Genomic DNA, 19,168 nt, shown 5'->3' on the forward strand with positions numbered 1-19,168 from the left:
CTCTCCTTTTCTTTCTTTGTTGATAATTTTCTTCCGCAGGCATTTCACGGTGGCTGCTAATCAGGACGGTGCCACATAGTTGAACTGAGAGCTCTACGATAACTGCCGAGTATGTGCCTAAAAAAGAGTTAACATGAAAACTCCACTCCGTTATATTCAGATAAAGATGCACACTACTTATATCTACGAGTTCAGAACTGGCATCTCAGCTGCCCGGAGTTTGCCTTGAACAAGCACGCACATCAATCCTCCCTACAGTGGAATGCAAGCACAGCAACAGTTTACACAACGAGTCGCTCAAAATCACATCGATAATTCAGAATAGCAACCCTAACTTGCTGTGTCTGTTTATATATCCACAGAGTAAAACATGCAACCGTAATCTAGTCTCTTCTATCAGATGAAATGCACACGACGAAGTCCAACCATCTAATTACAGTGAAATCTTCTCTATCGTCAAAAACTACTACCAAAACCACTTTTTGTTTCATCGCTTCCTTTTGGCTGATGAGCTCCGTTTGGCTGTGGAACTGGCTTTGCGTTTGCCTGCTGCCGCAGAACCTCGTTTAGCTCCAGCAGAACCTTCCTTCTTAACTGCACCTTTCTTCTTGAACTTGCGAAATCCCTTGCCACTTTCCTGCAAGGAACATGTAGTTAGATAGCAGTACCATAATGCAGTGAAAGGGAATAAGGTTGTTTCTTGTTTCCATGATTGATTTGTTTAAGTAATGGTCTCTAGGAGATCCACCAATTTTATCGCTTGCAGAAAATATTCTAGGATTGATTTAAGTAATGGCCTCCGAGAAATGGATTTCTACCAACAAAGCATGGACATGATCATGTCAAGTTCCTTTGAGCATTCCTAGCTGATCTCAAATAACACACACCACTATAGGTGCATCTATATGGTTCTACTGGATCTCAAGCAAGCTAAATTCTAACCTTCCTTAGCAAAGAGAGCAATCTGGCACAAGTCTTTCGTCCATATTAAAGACCATATGTGGCAAGGGATTCAAGGGTGGCATGAAAGGTTTCTCGCATGCAGGGAAAGAAATTATGATAAGCTATTCCCACCTTTAATGTGTTGTGTTTTGATTTGACAAACACTGCGTTATCAGATGAGCACCTTAACTGGGAGATATTTGTGGAGCCAACAAGAGTAGACAAAGAAAATATTGGTCAGAAGGGGAAAAATGACAAACTAAAGGAGGGGGGGGGGGGGTCTGGGGTTCCAAGTGATCTACAGTTTCAACATTGCTTTGTTGAGCCGGTACCTTAACTGGGAGATATTTGTGGAGCCAACAAGAGTAGACAAAGAAAATATTGGCTCAGAAGGGGAAAAAATGACAAACTAAAGAGTGGGGTCTGGGGTTCCAAGTGATCTACAGTTTCAACATTGCATTGTTGAGCCGGTAAGGATGGCGGATTCTGCAAAATCCAGAGTCCCAATGTGCAAGGATCCTGGCAGCAAAATGCTTTCCACATGGTAGGTTATTGGAAGCACGGGAGGAGCATATTGATATGGGTTCAGCTGGTTCGGAAGGGCTTCATCTGGCGTATCAGGGATGGAGAGAAGGTGGATTGCATGGAGTGATCCATGACTGTTGAAAGACACTGCCAGGTTCACTTCTACTCCTCAAGGAGAAAAAATCCAGTTAGCTAGGTGAAAGACCTTTTCCTCCTGAGGTCTACTTCTTGGAATGCAGAGCTAATTCAAAACCTATTCAATGAAGTGGATGCTAAATGCATCCTGGCTATTCCCACTCATTGGGACTTTGGGAGTATCAGAATACGCTGGTGTGGCATTATGATAAAAAGGGGATCTTCTCTGACAAATCAGCTTACAAGGTGTTTACCAATAATAGGAAGCTGAGAAGTAACAAAGGAATCCCAAGCTCGGTTGATAGCAACCAAGGGGAGAAAGTTCTATTGTGTTGTTTGGAAAATGTCGGTGCCTAGCAAGGTGAAACACTTGTTGCTGGAGAGTGGCACACGATATTGTCCCAAACTGTCTATCTGCGCCACAAGGGGATGGATATCAATCCTAAATGCCCAGCTTGCTTCCATGACTATGAGGATGCTGGCCACCTTTTCTTTGAGTGCAAGCCTGTAAAGCAACTGCGAAGAACGTGTGATCTGGAGGAAGTAATGATAAACCTGGCTGGGGAGTGGGGAATGCTCAGCCTTTAAAGTGATGGAAGAGTTAAGGAAGATGCCTGAAAGACAACGAGATTTGTGCTTACTTGCTGTGGAGTGGGACAGAAATAGAGTGAGGACTGAGATACGCTGCTAGAAATCTGAGCTGGACTGTCAGGCCTCATGCTATGGAGTATCTTGAGACCCTGGTACTAAGACCACTTCTACGCCAAGCACAAACTAGAAATGGCAGCCTCCAGATGAGGGACAAATGGAAGTCAATATGGATGGCTCTTATGTGCCAGAGGGGAATTTGGAAGTTGGGATGCGCTTCTCAGAGATAGCGATGGAAGGGTTCTCGCATCAAGTGCAGGGCGACTGGACAACATTCAGAGTGCTTTACAAACTGAAGCGGAAACTGTCCGGTGTTCTAAGGACTGATGTTTCCCTAGGGAACCGAAGCTGTCATCTGGGCATCCAAAGCTGTGATCTGGAGATGGATTCATTAGCGCTGAAATCCTCTATTGAGTGCAATGCTGAAGACCGGTCACCACAGAGCATGATTCTGAGGGAGATCAAGGAGCTTTTGACTAATGAATGCTCATTGAAGTGATGTACTGTCTTCAGATTTGTTATTCCTTAGCTTATTCCATTGCTGCAGCAGGGCATCTTAGATCTGACGAACCTGATCTGCTGATGAACAGTTTAATACCAGGTGTAACAGTTGTGGTGGTAAACCTCTCGGCTTCGCTCGCTGGTTAATGCAAAATTATGCATATATCCAAAAGAAAAAAGAAAACTAGCTTTGCTAAGCTAGTTTCTTCAATGCTCATATGGGGTGGAAACGGATCGGATGCGGATCGGATAGTGCCCTTCCCATATCCGTGTCCATATTTTTAAAACGAATATGGATGCGAATACGGATGTTGATGAATGCGAATTCGGAGCGGATGTTACTCGAATACGAATACGGATTGGACGTTTTCACAATTCAGAGCGGATACGAATATAAGAAAATAATTGACTCATGTCATATAATGAGCCAATTATATAATGGTATAGCAATAAATATACTGATATAATGCATAGTAGTTTCAATTTCAATCACATAAAAGAACATTTGGTCGATTTGTTAGTTTCTCTAGGTTAGGTAATTGCCATATTGGGGTTGAATTTCTAAATTTGGCTAACATAATCTTATTCGGATACGGATGTATCCATTTCCATATCCACATTTGCTTCAAAATTCAATACCATATTTGTTTTTGTTTTTGTAAAACGGATTCGGATATTTACCATATCCATTTCCACAGATGTCTGGATTCGGATGTTACCATTTCCATTTTCAATTTCTCGAATACAGTTGTCAGATAATATGGACTATCCACTACCAGTTCCCACCCCTACATATGACATAACTGCCAAAAAATCCTTGCTTGGAAAGGAGAGCTAAAACAGATGTTCACTGGCAGCAAGGGAGCAAAAGGAACTCTGGATAGCTTCAATCAAAAGTTGAGAAGAAAGCTGATCTCCATTAAAATGCATTTTCAGCTTATAATATAGGGCAAAGGAACCAAACAAGCAGCCCAGCCGCATTGGGCAGCGGCAAGGCAGCAAGACCGATTTATTTTTACTAGCTTACCTGGGTTAAGCTACCTATAGAGATCCAAGAGACCCCCTAGTAACTGTCGGATATTAAGGTTTCCATATATGGGCACAGATAAAAACCAGGAGAAAGTAAATGCATCTTTGCTATTATTCAAAATGGATAAGCCTTTCACCTTCTTATACTGTCGATAGGCATCACGGCCACTTAACTCCTGTCCATTCTTGGAAACATAAACCTGCAACAAAAATTCAGTTAAGTAAAATGATTGCACAGTGCACACAACTAATAAGAAGTGAAAAAAAAGTCATATTCTGTCATAACTTAGAAATAATTAACTGGAACACTAAAATAAATGTTTGCATTTACCTTCCTGCCATCGTCCCCGGTAAACCAATGACCAGAGCCAGACTGAGTTCCACCAGCATGTACCCTTCTTTTGCCAAAATCTGTTGGGATAGATGTTGTTCTATTAGGGGTCACCCACCGACCATTAGCATCACCACTCTGGCCAAACTGGCCGCTATTTTAAGAAAGAAGTAAAGTAACAGTCATTAGCAGAGGAGATTGCCAAAAAGAATAATGTAATGATTATGATAGCTGTTACCTGTAGTTCAGATTCTCTTCTACACCGTACTCATTTCCCTGGGAAGTTCCTGCCCCAATGGGAACAAAATGCTGCAATCTTTCCCGGACCAGCTTCTGTACCATTTGATCATGATGGAAGAAGTAATGCATGGCAGGAGGATGGCTGTCAGTCAGATTCTCTTCTAGTACAACTCGACTTGAACTACTCTGGTGCTGGGAATTTTCCCCAATTTCACCAACAGAGTTGTAGGGTCTAGGAACTTTGGAACCAGAAAAACTGTTGACTTCTTTCTGCTGAGACGGCCTTGAGTCTTGCACAGTTTTGAAATACTCACTGCAGAAGTCATCAAGGGCTGGTGTCGCCCAACTGTCATTCATGTTATCTTTGCTCTTCTGCACAACACTGCTCCCTTCAGATTTGCTGTTTTGCTGCAAAGTAGGCTTCTTCTGCACATACTTGTGAATGGACTCCTGTCTCTTTTTAATAGGACTTACAGGCTTCTTCGCTTTAGTTCTATTCTTGTTATCATCTGAATCAGTGTCCGAATCAAGAAAATGGATTTTCCTCAGTGGACTTATTGTTATCTTAGGAAGTAGCTTCTTTGTGCAGCTTTCTTCTAAAGGTTTGGAAACAACAGATTTTGACAATGGTGTAAATTTTGCTATATTTGTTTTCCTTGTTGATTGAGTCGTCAATACACTCTGGCTCAGCAGCGAAAATTTTGAATTGCTAGAAGTCCTGCAGCTACCAACTGATGGTGGCATGCCTGCAGGTAAAGAAGATAAGTTCATCTACACAAAGAAATGCAGAAGAGTCTAAAAAATGCATAAGAACAACTCTGTTATTTACTTTTTCACTGCACAAATAAACAAACAGCGAGCTGGAGGTAAAGGATTATGAAGGATAGTATATGTCTAAATGTAAACACATCAAAAGTTGTAAAAAATCAGAAATCAAGAACTTTAGTCGGTTCAGGTGCCCAAAAAGGCTGAATGTCCCAAGAGGCCAAGATAAGAAGGCAGTACTATTATTTCTTAATATTCATTAAGGTCTACCAACTTATTGCACTTATATAGTTATATTCAACTGTAGGTGCAAATCCAATTTTCATATTGGTATTTTATAAATGAGAAAGTGTCATGTTTGCTTAAGTGCTAGTTCAGATGCTCAGTGGCTACATATTCACTTTATTTTGATATGATCCCCTATTTCCAATTAACAGCACATACACTTGCATCATGGTTACTTTCTTCATGTGGTACATTAGGAAGTGTTCTGTTTAATTTCTTGCAGTTCACAGATCTGTCCATCAACCACTGACGGACTGACCTGAAGATTCCAACTTATAATGGCAACAGCAAACCGTCAATTGTTTCCTCTATGGAGAGATGTATCCGTGTAAAAATATGAAAGGCTTAGGAATCAAGCAGAGGATTGTACTTCTAATGTGTCCACATCTGTGTAGCCCTGATGGACTGGTTATATTTCTAGATGCAAAACAAGTTCTAAACATTAGGTTGATGTTTTAAATTTTGCCATATCTAATTGATCAATAAGAACTACGGTACGACAGTTGCTTGTTATGTGGGCAGCAGCAGCAGCTTTGTTCAGATGTGGGCACCAGCCAGCAGCAAGGCATGTGTGGCCATGTAGGCAGGTGAACTCCTGCGTATTAGCATGCCTGATTAGCTGGCTGCCGCGGAATGCCCACTTAACCTATGGGACTGTGCCGGCATAAGCAGGCAAGCAGTCACACCTGCATCCTTATGTACTACCTCTACAAAGACACCAAGTTTCCACACGATTGCGGCAAATAACGTCAACATTTCCAGTGTACATTCCAGTTTTTTCACATACTAGATTGCATAACGAAACAACTTTGCATGTTTCTACAGAAGATATCAAGCAATAGGTTCAGTAATCGATGCAGGCATGTGGAGATATTAGATTGCAGTTGCGTGATCAGTAACAAGCACATTTAAGTAAGTAAGAGAACTGAACAGAAATTGCAGAAATAAGGACCAGCTTTTCCCTCACCTTGTGGTGACTCGTCATCAGTGGAAGCTTCGATCTCATCCTCCTCGCTCCCAAAAGCTCCCCGAGCTGCCTTCCATGGAGATGCTTCCGGGACCAGGGGCGCTCGTGCACTAGGAGGGGGAATAGGAGGAGGAGGAGGCGCCATCGGCCGCGGTGCAGGACCCCTCCGCAACCTCTTCAATCGAGTCGTCTCCGGTTGCACAGGCGCGGGGTCTGGATGCAGGGCCTCGCCCCGTGCTCGATCTGGCCGTTGGCCGCCGGCGAGAAGGAACTCATCAACCTCGTCATCAAGGCAGGAGAGATCCGAGGGTGCCGCCTGGGGTCGCGCTTGCTCGTGGCACCGGCTGGGAGCAGGAGCAACGAAGTCGTCGTCCTCGTCGTCGTCGAAGCCGAGGGAGAACGAGGGTGCGTCGGGCGCCTCGTAGCGCCGCGGCTGCTCCTCCTGGCGGCTTCCGGCGGGGAGGTGGGGCTCGCCTGGGCCGCCGTCGTCGTCGTCGTCGAAGCCGAGGGAGAACGAGGGTGGGTCTGGCGGCTCGTAGCGCCGCGGCTGCTCCTCCCGGCGGCCTGGGGCGGGGATCTGGGGCTCGTCCACGCCGCCGTCTTCATCTTCGTCGTCGTCGTCGTCGAAGCCGAGGGAGAAGGAGGGGGCGTCGGGCGCCTCGTAGCGCCGCGCCGGCCCATCCGAGCGGCCTCCAGCGGGTGACCGTGGCTCTTCTTCGTCGCCGCCTCCGTCGCTCTCGAAATCGATGCCGAGAGAGAAGGACGGCGCGTCGGGCGCCGCGTACCCTCGCGCCTGCCCACGCGGGTCGCTTCCGGCGGTGGCGGCGGGAGGCGGGTCGTCGAAGTCGATGCCGAGGGAGAATGAAGGGGCCGTGAAGTCCATGGAGACGGCGGGGGAGCAGGGCGGCGCTCGAGGTGGGGCGGTGGCGACGGCGCCGGTGATGCTAGGGTTAGGCGATTTGGGGAGGAGATGGGATTTGGGGGAATTTGGGGGAATGGAAGGGAGAGGAGGTGGGATTTGACGTTTCCGAGCTGGGGAGGATGCGTGATAGCCGCACGATGAAGATCTGGTGGTGGGAAGATGTCCACATAGCGGTACTCATTGGCGGGAGAGTTTTGTTTCGTAAAATTCGTGGAGGGAAATCGTGGAAATTCGAACGTACTCGTGTAGACGTGTAGTCGTGTTTGCCTTGATTTTTGGTGCTAACATTTCGTGAACCTACTATGTGTTCCTAGTGAGATGCTTGTTGATGCAATTTTCGCGTGAATTTTATGCTTCTTCCATTCGAGGGTGATGTGTTATGGAAAAGATTTGATGTCAACAACACGATGGGCGTGATTGGTAGCCCGCATTCCCTTCAAACAGGCCCGCGGGATGCAAATGTAACTATTTGGATTCCTAGAAGCGACATGCGTCGTGGCTGGCACGTTGCTAAAAGAAAATTTTGACAAAAAAAACCACCTACGCCAATAAATTGTCAAAAAAGATCACCTCTAAATAAAATTGCCAAAAAAGACCACCTCTTCGTGGCGGCAGGGCCAGCCAAGCGACATGTGGCACCTGCCGCCATTAGCTGTGACGGCAAGCCTGCCGCCATTAGGCGTGGCGGCACGTTTAACTATCTCCGTTAGTATGGACAGCCTTCGGTTCTCCGGCTGCGCACACAGACGATAGGCTGCCTAGCTTGCTCGCGCAGAGCGAGGCACGCGTGCTCATAGTTCCGGCCTATTGATTGGCCCGCTCTTTTATATTTCTTCTTTAGCATTTTTTCTTTTTCCTATTTTAAACTTTTTTTTGTATAGAATTTGTTTTACAATAATTTAGCAAAATAAGTTTGAAGAAAAATCTTAAATCCCAAATATGTCCGTCCCGTTCGCGTGGATAGAAAATACGTAAACACTACGTCATCGGCTCGACGCAAAGTGATCGGTCTGTCCATGCAGACGCATTTCTAGCCTAAATTTAAGTTGTTTTCTTTAACACGAATGCTCATCTTCACAACTCGGGCCCACATGTTCAGTGGTCATCCTACACCGCTTCGCTTGTACTGCAGCCGTATCGCGTCCCGTCATGGTCGTCGTGACCCGAGTCCTCTATCGCGAGCGAACGTTGTGCCCTCCATGATGGAACAATGTCCACCTCCCCGGTGGATGGCTCCTTAGAGCATCTCCAGTCGTTCGGACTCCCCAGGCCGAAATCCGGTGGATGGCGCCGGATAGATGTAAAATTTGGCTTAGGCGAGCGTCCATCGGGAGGGCGTTGTCGGCGGGGACAAGGTCGGTGAGCGACCTCGTGATAGTGTTGACTACCAAAACCCACCGGCGGGCAGCGGCCTTGTCAACACTGTAGAGCCGGGGGGAGCCTAGAGCTGCGGCTGGCTGAGACCCCTCCGAGCGACGGCCCGCAATGCTCTTCTGGTCACACGCGGCGTTGCGAAGTGCAAGGGCGTGCCACCCGACCTATACCTCGGTCGGAAGGTGATGAGGTTGCCTCGCTTAGTTTCTCCGCAGGGCATACATGTAAACGTTAAATACGAGCCTCGATCGGCTCTCGAGTTATCCCGTGAATCGGCTCAAAGAGCCGATCCACCCATGATCCGTACGGGGTGCACGAATACTTGGTGGTCCTGCTTGATCAATATGAAGCTAATGAGACCTACGACGATTTAGGGTTTTCACCGCATAACCGGATCATCCTACTCCAGGTTGGGCCTTGCGGCCACGCACGGTGCTCGTAAGCCGATCCTAAACAAGGCCAAAAAACCAACATGAAGTTGATCCTAGGAACATCCCGTTTAGGACTTGCGAACGCCACCCTACGTGTCACTGGATCCTCCCCCCCATTGTAAGGTCAAACTATTGCAGATATTAAACTAATCCTTGTAGAACAAGGAGCAATCGTAACGGATCAGATCTACTAAATAATGATCAAGCGGGGTGCCGCCCCCACACCTGAGATAGGCGTGAGGACAGCTAGATATGCGAGGGTTGCACTACGTAAGCATGCTTGAACGAAGAACAATGCTAACCCTAACACATCTAATGATAACTACGTTGCTCGCCATCAAAAGCGCTTCAGTACGAGCAACGCATGAACAACGTGGGGCTTGTGCTGCCTAGATCGCAAGATGCGATCTAGGCAGCATGTCGCTACCCGATAGAAACCCTCGAGACGAAGGAGTTGGCGATGCGCCGAGATTGGTTTGTTTTGGGGTTGAACGTGAGTTGTTGTTTATTCCATAAACCCTAGATACATATTTATAGTCCAGGGACTTTCTAATGTGGGCGTGCACTAAACCGTGCACGACTAAGATTCTATCTCTAAACCAAAATAGATCTAATATGTTACGTATACACGGGCAATTAAGCCCAACTTGGTATAACGAGCCGATTCACATAATTCTCCACGTATATTCCCTTAAGCCCATCTTGATCGCGGCCCACCTCCGACTCGGTTAAATTCTCGGTGATAACACATGCCCCCCTGGTTTTGGAAATGGTATTTCCAAAATCATTATGCTTCCTTTCGTCGGGTCATGTCGTGGCGGAACCGTCGCAAGATCCGTCACCATGATGACTTGCCTTCTCAACTTCTCCGCGTGATTTGGCAGCCTTTTCTCTTTCTTTCAAACACCACTTCCTCGAAACCGCTCGTGGCATTGAATTCTCACCATATCCCCTTTTATTTAACCGCTATGAACAGCTTCTGCTCTGCATCCCCCTCGCATTAGCAGTCCAAAAATCCTCCAGCGCCATCATGTCTTCTTCCTCCTCTGTCCTATCGGACCCTTCCAGCCAGTCCTCCACATCCCGCGAGCCGACGCCGGAGCACAACCCGACGGCGGCCCATGCGGCCAACACCCGCCGTGCCATTGCGGCCGGGGAGGAGTCAGACCATGACTTCTCCATCTGGTCCGAGGACGACCAGTCCTCGACGGACGGGGAGAGCAACCTCCGTTTCCTCGCCGACGGGAATCGGAGGAGGAGAGCGATGACGATCGCTTCTCCCGGGACGACTTCACCTCCTCCGAGGGGGTGGTGGAGGAAGAAGAGGAGGAGGAGGACGACGACGACGACGACTCACTCGAGGGCTACCCACCAGCCGAAGCGCCTTCGCATGTGGTGGGACGACGACGGCAGCCGACGACGAAGATGGAGACGAAGCCCCCGTGGAGGGCTATGGGAGTAGCGACGAGGAGCCCATCGGCAGCAGGTGCCGATGAAAGCTCCGATGATGAGGGCGATGACGGCCCGTAGATAAGACCTCTAGCATAGGGTCAGTAGTAGCAGATTGGGGCAATGTATCCCCTAGTATTTCCTTTTGAGGGCAATTAGCTCTTTATGTAAGAAATCTCGCCTATCAATGAAGACCTGTTCCCCAATTCGAGTTTGCCGATTTCTTCTGAGTTTGATTGAGCCGATTTGCCCTCTTCGCCAATGTGTAATGAGCCGATAACAACGCATCGGTCCTTCGACATTCATCCTTCCATTCTTCAACTCCTTAGCGAGCGTTCATCGCTTTGTGAAGAAGGTTGCAACGAGGATCAGCCGATAGTACTTCAATCGGCCTTTCAATGGAGCACCTACCAGGCTCGTTGCCCTCCGAGTCTCGCCCAAGGTAAAACGGAGACGAGGATACACGGACCTAGGCCTCGATCGTGTATGGGGAAGTTCCTCATGCAGCATCAGCCGATTTGAACACAAATCGGCTTCTCCGAGCGGAAAGCCTTGAGGTGAGCTGCCCCCCGAGCTTCTTTAGGGCTTGCTGGCTAGATCGGCTTCTTTCCTTTGGTGAATCTAATGTCATCCATCCTTGTCCTGATCCGTCCGCCCATGCCGCTTCGATGTTGTTCTTGAAGAGAGGATCCGAGCTTCCAAACTGCTTCATTGAGGAGTTCCATTGACCCTCCGATCGTAATGGCTTACTCCCCTTGAGTCGATGGCCATGCATCGGCTTTCATATCCTTAAGTCGATGCCTCGCCGCATCGGCTGTGCTCGAAAATTTTCGAATTTTCACCTTTATTACGGCCGACCTGTGCATCGGCCCCCATATTCCAATACCCATCAACAAAAGACGAGATGCTTCTGTTGCATATCCTCGTATTTTCATATACCTGGGTGCCCCCCCGAGCCGATTCTGTCAAGAAAATTGATGGTATCGGCTCCGTTGGATAACATGTTGAACCCGAGCAGTAAAGGTAGGTGAGGATAATTTTGGCCGATTGCTGGAATCGGCCTCCACTTTGCTTGCTCGTTGAAGGTTTTGTTAGTTCCTTCCGTAAATTTTTGGGGCCGATCACAAGGATCAGCCTCTCCTGGTTTGCTCATTGGTTTGATCTTGCTACTTGGTCAGGCTGGATGAAACCAACCCAACCTCTGACTTGATGCGCTTGCTGTCGTCCACCTTGAGTGCTCCGTAGAGTCGTGGAGCGCTAAGCTCGTCGGCAAGACGAGTACCATGTTTGTGCCAGCCCGATGTCTCATCATCGGCTTTCCTCTCGTTTAGGGCGCCATTCCATTTTCCGTGGACGACCCTCTTCATCCAGGGTTCGCCGGACCTTTGCAGCCGCATCGAGGCCGTGCCTTCCTTAGCGTATGCAGGTACAACCTTTCGGCTTCCTCCGGGCCGCGCAATCGCTGAACCCCGCGCTTTTGGGAACGGCTGAGTCCGTCGGGGCACCACCTTGGCCGGTGGCACTCGTCTTCTTCCACTTCTCCCTCGTCTTCCGAATCCTCAAGATCTGCCCAACGAGGTGACTCAGCCGCATTCGCTTTGTGGCGGGAGAGGCCCTAGGCGCTCGAACACGGACACGTTGGCTGCCTCCTTCTTTTCTCGATTGCATTCGGGCAATTGCCGATTGTGGGCAATCGGCTCATTCCCGAATCCCGGCAGATGTACCGAAGAAGGGGCAGTCCCAATGCTTGGCGTTGTCGTCTTGCTCCCTTGATGCTTCCGTGGCATAGCGCTCGTGCTCCTCCTCATCGCGATTCCGCCGACGATGTCTTCCGGCTTCTCTAGCCAAACGATCTTCTCTATCATCGTAATTGGGTCGCCGGCGTTGGTCATACCGACTAACATATTTATTGAGGAGGTGATCGGAGAGGGGTCGCCGATATCTTATATTCTTCACCTCTCCCTCTCGTGACATAGCGCTTGCCATCATGATGGAGCCGATCGCGTGGAGCGGCCTCCTCTCGTGTCCTTGCTATGAGAGCAGCTGCCCTCATCTCCATCTTTGCCGCAGTGGTTTCCGGTGCCCTACCATGTTGATGCCGAACGAGGGACCCGGTCGGCAACCTTCGTGGTAGATGATTTCTACCATGTTAACGGCGGGGAAGGGTTGGGTGTCGACCTTCATGGCGTACTGGTTAAAAATTAGCCGCCCCTTCTCTATCGCCGCTTGGATGTGCTGACGCCACACCCGGCAGTCGTTGGTGGCATGGGAAAGCGAGTTGTGGAACTTGCAGTATGGCTTTCCGTTTAGCTCTTTCGCCGTGGGGAACTTGAGACCTTCGTGAATCGTCAATCTGTTTCTCCTTGAGCAGGAGGTCGAAGATTTGTTCGGTCTTGGTTATGTCAAAATCAAATCCCCGGGCGGCCCCGGTGGCTTTACCCATTTGCAGGCCACAGGGGTTCCCCCGAGTCCACTCAGCCCATCGCTATCTCTTGGCCCCCCGCAGCACTTCATCCTCTTCCGTATCGACCATAACTATCGCACGCTTGAACTTGTCTTGGCACAGTGTCGGGGTGGCGCTGTTCATATGCCGATAGTTTCGAACCATGTGCGCCGCCGAGGGATAATCTGCTTGGGAGGCCATGTCCTTGAGCCGTGTTGCAAGGCCCGCTACCGCCAACTCGATCGCTTCCTTTTCGATTATACGAACCGAATAACATCGGTTCCTAAGATTCCTCGAAGCGCTGGATGTACTCCGTCACCGTTTCCCCGCGCTTCGACGTAGTTGTGCTAGATCGGCAATGCCGGACTCGGAAGCTTCGAATGGTATTGCATATGGAATTGTTCTTCCAATTGCTTCCAAGACCGGATGGAGTTTGCCGGCAAAGAGGTGTACCATCCAAAAGCCGATCCCGTGAGGGACCGTGAAAAGAGCCTCACGCGTAGCTGATCCGACACCGAAGCCGGTCCTAGTTGAGCCAAATATCGGCCGACGTGCTCGATGGAGCCGGAGCCATCCGATCCACCGAATTTGGAGAAGTCGGGGAGCCGATATTTAGGTGGCAGCGGGATCATCTCATAATCATCGTGGTACGGCTTGGAATAGCCGATCGCCCTTCTTTTCGGCATCATGCCGAACCGGTCTCTCGGCATGGTCACCGATCCGATCCGCCGTGCCGGCCGTAGGAGTTGTACTCCGAAGATTCGCCGGGGTGGCGTACTTGGCCTCGCCATGTTTGCTTTTCCAGCTCCGAGCCAGCCGCGGGAGCCGGGCCCGGGAGTTTCGTCGGTGTGGCGTATTTAGTTAGCCACGTCCGCTCCGTCGCCGACGTTCCTCCTGTCTTCGCCGGAGTCCCCGATGTTGTGGCCTGGTTTGTGAGTGCCCGGTCACCACAATCCGGCACATACATGCACGCGTATCCATGAGGGATCTCCTTAGGCGCCTCCATTAAGAACCGGTAGTCACCGGGGTCGCCACCACTTCGTAGACGAGGAATGCCGGTGTAGTCGGCACTTCAGCCGGTGCTGCCAATGCAAACGGCAGCGGTGGACGGGATCTGGAAAGGCAACTCTCCTTGATGAGTCCCGAGAGCTGGTCCCGACGGCGAGTACCGGTGGCTCATGATCTCCCGGATCACGCGCAAGCGACACGCTCCGAAGCACGTTGACCAAGTTCTCGCAGTGGCGGTGTAGCGAGTGAGCCACCGTGTAGTTGATCTCTCGCCGCGTACCCCCGGTGCGTTCCTCCGACGGGGAAGAGAGGTCTATCCCATCGAGTGCACCTTCCGGTGAGAACCCCTTCCATCCGATGCCACCGTAACGGGTTCTCCGAAAAGAGCCGATGAGGTCGGCCTCGAGGGTAGCCTTGATCTCGTTGTATTGCTTCTTGAGGTCGTCGGGCGATCCTCGTAGGTGACCGGCGTGCCGTCCGCCATCTCGGATGTAGATGGCGATGTGGTTGATGTAGACGATTGTCCCACCGGGCGTGCCGTAATGTGTTGACCGCCAAAACCCACCGGCGGGCAGCGGCCTTGTCAACACCGTAGAGCCGGGGGAGCCTAGAGCCGCGGCCGGCCGAGACCCCTCCGAGCGACGGCCCGCAATGCTCTTCTCGGTCACACGCGGCGTTGCGAAGTGCAAGGGCGTGCCACCCGACCTATACCCGGTCGTGAAGGTGATGAGGTTGCCTCGCTTAGTTTCCCGCAGGGCATACATGTAAACGTTAAATACGAGCCTCGATCGGCTCTCGGGTTATCTCCGTGAATCGGCTCAAAGAGCCGATCCACCCATGATCCGTACGGGGTGCACGAATACTTGGTGGTCCTCGCTTGATCAATATGAAGCTAATGAGATCTACGACGATTTAGGGTTTTCACCGCATAACCGGATCATCCTACTCCAGGTTGGGCCTTGCGGCCACGCACGGTGCTCGTAGGCCGATCCTAAACAAGGCCAAAAAACCAACATGAAGTTGATCCTAGGAACATCCCGTTTAGGACTTGCGAACGCCACCCTACGTGCCACCGGATCCTCCCCCCATTGTAAGGCCAAACTATTGCGGATATTAAACTAATCCTTGTAGAACAAGGAGCAATCGTAACGGATCAGATCTACTAAATAATGATCAAGCGGGGTGCCGCCCCCACACCTGAGATAGGCGTGAGGACGGCTAGATATGCGAGGGTTGCACTACGTAAGCATGCTTGAACGAAGAACAATGCTAACCCTAACACATCTAATGATAACTACGTTGCTCGCCATCAAAAGCGCTTCAAGACGAGCAACGCATGAACAACGTGGGGCTTAGGCTGCCTAGATCGCAAGATGCGATCTAGGCAAGCATGTCGCTTACCTGATAGAAACCCTCGAGACGAAGGAGTTGGCGATGCGCCGAGATTGGTTTGTTTTTGGGGTTGAACGTGAGTTGTTGTTTATTCCATAAACCCTAGATACATATTTATAGTCCAGGGGACTTTCTAATGTGGGCGTGCACTAAACCGTGCACGACTAAGATTCTATCTCTAAACCAAAATAGATCTAATATGTTACAGATACACGGGCAATTAAGCCCAACTTGGTATAACAGGCCGATTCACATAATTCTCCACGTATATTCCCTTAAGCCCATCTTGACTGCGGCCCACCTCTGACTCGGTTAAATTCTGGTGATAACAGATAGCCTCGCGGATCTCCGCGTCCTCGGCTCGCGCGGCCTCCTCGGCGGCGAGGTCGTTCCAGCTGCGGCCGCTGCGTCCTCCTTCTTGGTCTTCCTCTTGCGGCCACGCGACGGAGACGACCAGGGCGCCCCCCTCGCGGATGACGAAGGCGCCACTGCTGCGCCCTCTGGTTGGCGGTGGCGGCGCCAGCTCCTTCTTGATGGTCCTCATCGTCACTGGTGGATGCGCCGACCCGCAGGAACAGGATGCCGACCTCGACGCCGACCCCGACGAGGACAATGACGCCATCCGCCTTGGCATCCACAAGCTTCCGTGTCGGCGCGACACGGAAGGCACCGCCGCCAGCGGCAGCATCCCCAGTACGGGGAAGTTGCCGTCCTTGATGTGCGCGATCACGTTCTCGAGGGTGCGGCCCGGCGCGCTGCACCAGCGGCGGCGGCCGACGGCGTTGTTGCAGGCTTGAGGGGGAGGGCCGTCATACATGGTGAGTTCCACGCCGCGTAGTTGTCGGGGTAGAAGCGCGGTTCGGCGCGCTGCTCGTCGCTCATGGTGGCGATCACCTTGTCGATCTCCGCGTCGAGGGTGTCGCCTCCCACTAGCGGCGGCGGAATCGGACGCCTCCGCGCTCGAGGCGCCGATCTTCGGGCGCGCGGATGTCCGACGGCGCCGGGTAGCTATTATGGATTTTTTATCAATAAAATTTGCCAAAATAAATTTATTATGGATTTTTTTATTTGTAAGATCTTAATCGCATGTTAGTGTTGCTATAAAAAAAGAATTAAAACATTAGTACAATTAAGTAATAGTTTACTAATATAATTTTGAAATATGGTTGTGCGGTAGGTACCATTAGGCAACAATGTTAGTAATTTTCTTTCTCTCGTGTACTAATGTATTTCGCTGAACTTTAATTTAAAACAAATTCTACCAAAGAAATTGAAATAGAAAAATGGAAAAAATCTGAAGAAGAAAACAAAGAGAGAAACCAACCAATAGGCCGGCCCAGCCCAGCATGGAACCACGGGCGTGCCTGCCAGGGCGTAGGCGAGCAAGGTACGCAGACGCACCATGCCGCCTGCATGCACGGCGGCAGGAGCCAGCCCTGTCCATCAACGCTAACGATCGTCTGACCTGGCTAAACGTGCCGCCACGCCTAATGGCGGCAGGCCTTGCCGTCACAGCTGATGGCGGCAGGTGCCACGTGTCACTTGGCTGGCTGGCCCTGCCGCCACAAAAGAGGTGGTCTTTTTTGGCAATTTTTTTGGAAGGTGGTTGTTTTTGACAATTCATTGGCGCACACTAGTAGAAACAAGGGCTTTTATCCTGTTCTCGAAAGTGCTTTTGCACCGGATTTGGCACGAACCGGTGCTAAAGGGGTCATTAGCACCGGTTCGTGCGGTCTGCACGTCCAGGGGGCATTTGCACCGGTTCGTGCGGGACCTTTTGCACCGGTTCGTAACACGAACCGGTGCAAAAGGGTTGGCGTCGACCACGAACTCTTTGCACCGGTTCGTGTTACGAACCGGTGCAAAGGTCTACCCTTTGCACCGGTTCGTAACACGAACCGGTGCAAAAGGTTTTTCCGCTCCCCACGCACCTCCACACCCCCCCCCGTGGATCGCCTTTTTGAACACTGTAAAATAGAAAAGAAAATGATAGATTATTCAAAAAATAAAATCTTTTGAGATTCATGTATGTTATGCAACCTACTATTAGGAAAAATTAACAAATTTGAATTTTCACATTTATTGCAAAAAATGTTTGAAAAATGGTAAAACCGCATTAACTTTTGCATACGACGTCGAAAAAAACGTATAATATATCAAAATCATCGTGGGAAAAAAATTACATCCGAATTCACCGGGTTTACCCGTTAGCTAATTTTTAGATTTTGAAAATTCCAAATGAAAATATGAAAGCGAGGAAGATTTTAGTTTTTTTCCGTAAATTTAGGATTTTATATTTTTTTATTTTTTAAAATTAAAATTAATAATTGCATCCTGCATAAAGATTGCTATTACTTTTAGCAAATTATAAGATTTTCTAATTTTTAGGTTTTAGGTTTGGCAAAAAAAAAAATTAAAAAATTGAAAATAATTAAAAATAATACAAATTATAAAGTTAATGTTTATTTATTTATTCAAGATTATTATTACAACATTACTTTGGTTTATTAAAATAATTATTTGAAATTCGAACAATAAAGAAATATGACATCGATCGACATGTTAATAGGATTGATATGATACTACTATCACATACATGCGCGCGAAGCACTTGAATGCGGGATGGAAAGGAACTTGGAAGTTAAGCGTGCTAGTGCTAGAGTAGTGGGAGGATGGGTGACCGAGCGGGAAGTTTGAGCACGAGTAAGTAATTGGACTAGAGATAAGGGTAGTTAGAGACTAAACTTGTGAAATAACTAAAATATTAGAAATTGCGAAAAAAGAAAAAAAAAAGGAGTAGAAAATAATTCGAAAAAAGGTGTTTTTCAGCGCGGCGAGCGTTTTGGGACGTTTTTCGCCGCGGCAGACCCTTTAGCACCGGTTCGTATTACGAACCGGTGCTAAAGGTCCTCCCGCTCGGACGCCCGGGAGCCGCCACGTGGTGCACCCTTTAGCACCGGTTCGTAACTGAACCGGTGCAAAAGGGGGGGGCCTTTTGCACCGGTTGGGCATCCGGTGCATATAGCCCTTACCAACCGGTGCAAAAGGCCTGTTTTCCACTAGTGGCAGGTGGTCTTTTTTATCAAAATTTCTGCTAAAAGCAGCTTCGGCCACACCTGTTGGGTACGCCTGAATTGGCCATTTGCCTACATGTAGGCTTTAGCTGTGTGAAAATTGGAAATGGCGTGCGTGCGGGAGGCTTAACACGGCATGACGGGAGAAACCGAAAGTGCCATGTGTGTTTCGCGAGAAAGCAATGTTACCTCCTCTTTTCGGTCACCTCTTAGCAGAACACCCGAAATTTCCCCTCTCGACACTTGTGGCGGCGTCGACGTCGATTCTCCATTTCACCCTTTGGTTCCGACGATTTCGGCCCAGGATTCGCGGGCATGATTTGCTGCTCCTATGCCTTGTCCGTCGTAGCTATTGGCCTCCTCTTCTCCTCCAGGCATCGCCGGTGAAGCTCTTCTTCTCCGACCCCGACAACTCTCCCTTGTGTGCAATGGTGGAGGTAAATCACCGTCCCTCCCAATTTATTGTGTCCCCGTAGTTACTGTGCAGCCTGCACGGTAGATTTAGCAGACACTCGTGTTAGATCTATTTGCTTAGGCTGACCAGATGAGTTTGACCCACCACGCAACACACCGGTAGATGTGATTCGGGCTTGGATCCTCCTCATCCACAAGAGATTGGTTATGTGAGATGCGTATCCACCAGTGACTTATGGTCCAATGCTTGCTCGAGATCAAGATAGGATTGCCAAACTAAACTTCATCTACAA

The 19,168-nt window shown here is 49.3% G+C and overlaps 1 protein-coding gene across 1 annotated transcript; it reads right to left on the bottom strand.

The window, feature by feature from the left end:
- Positions 1-487: 487 nt before the first annotated feature.
- On the bottom strand, positions 488-7,251 carry LOC124671310. Its single transcript, XM_047207699.1, has 6 exons — positions 6,369-7,251; positions 4,826-5,097; positions 4,350-4,771; positions 4,112-4,265; positions 3,918-3,980; positions 488-637 (listed from the first exon to the last, which is right to left on the bottom strand). The coding sequence occupies exons 1-6, from the start codon at positions 7,249-7,251 to the stop codon at positions 488-490; spliced, it is 1,944 nt and encodes a 647-aa protein (XP_047063655.1).
- Between the last annotated feature and the right edge of the window lie 11,917 nt (positions 7,252-19,168).

Source organism: Lolium rigidum, chromosome 7, assembly GCF_022539505.1.
Source record: "Lolium rigidum isolate FL_2022 chromosome 7, APGP_CSIRO_Lrig_0.1, whole genome shotgun sequence".
Classification (NCBI taxonomy): Eukaryota; Viridiplantae; Streptophyta; class Magnoliopsida; order Poales; family Poaceae; genus Lolium; species Lolium rigidum.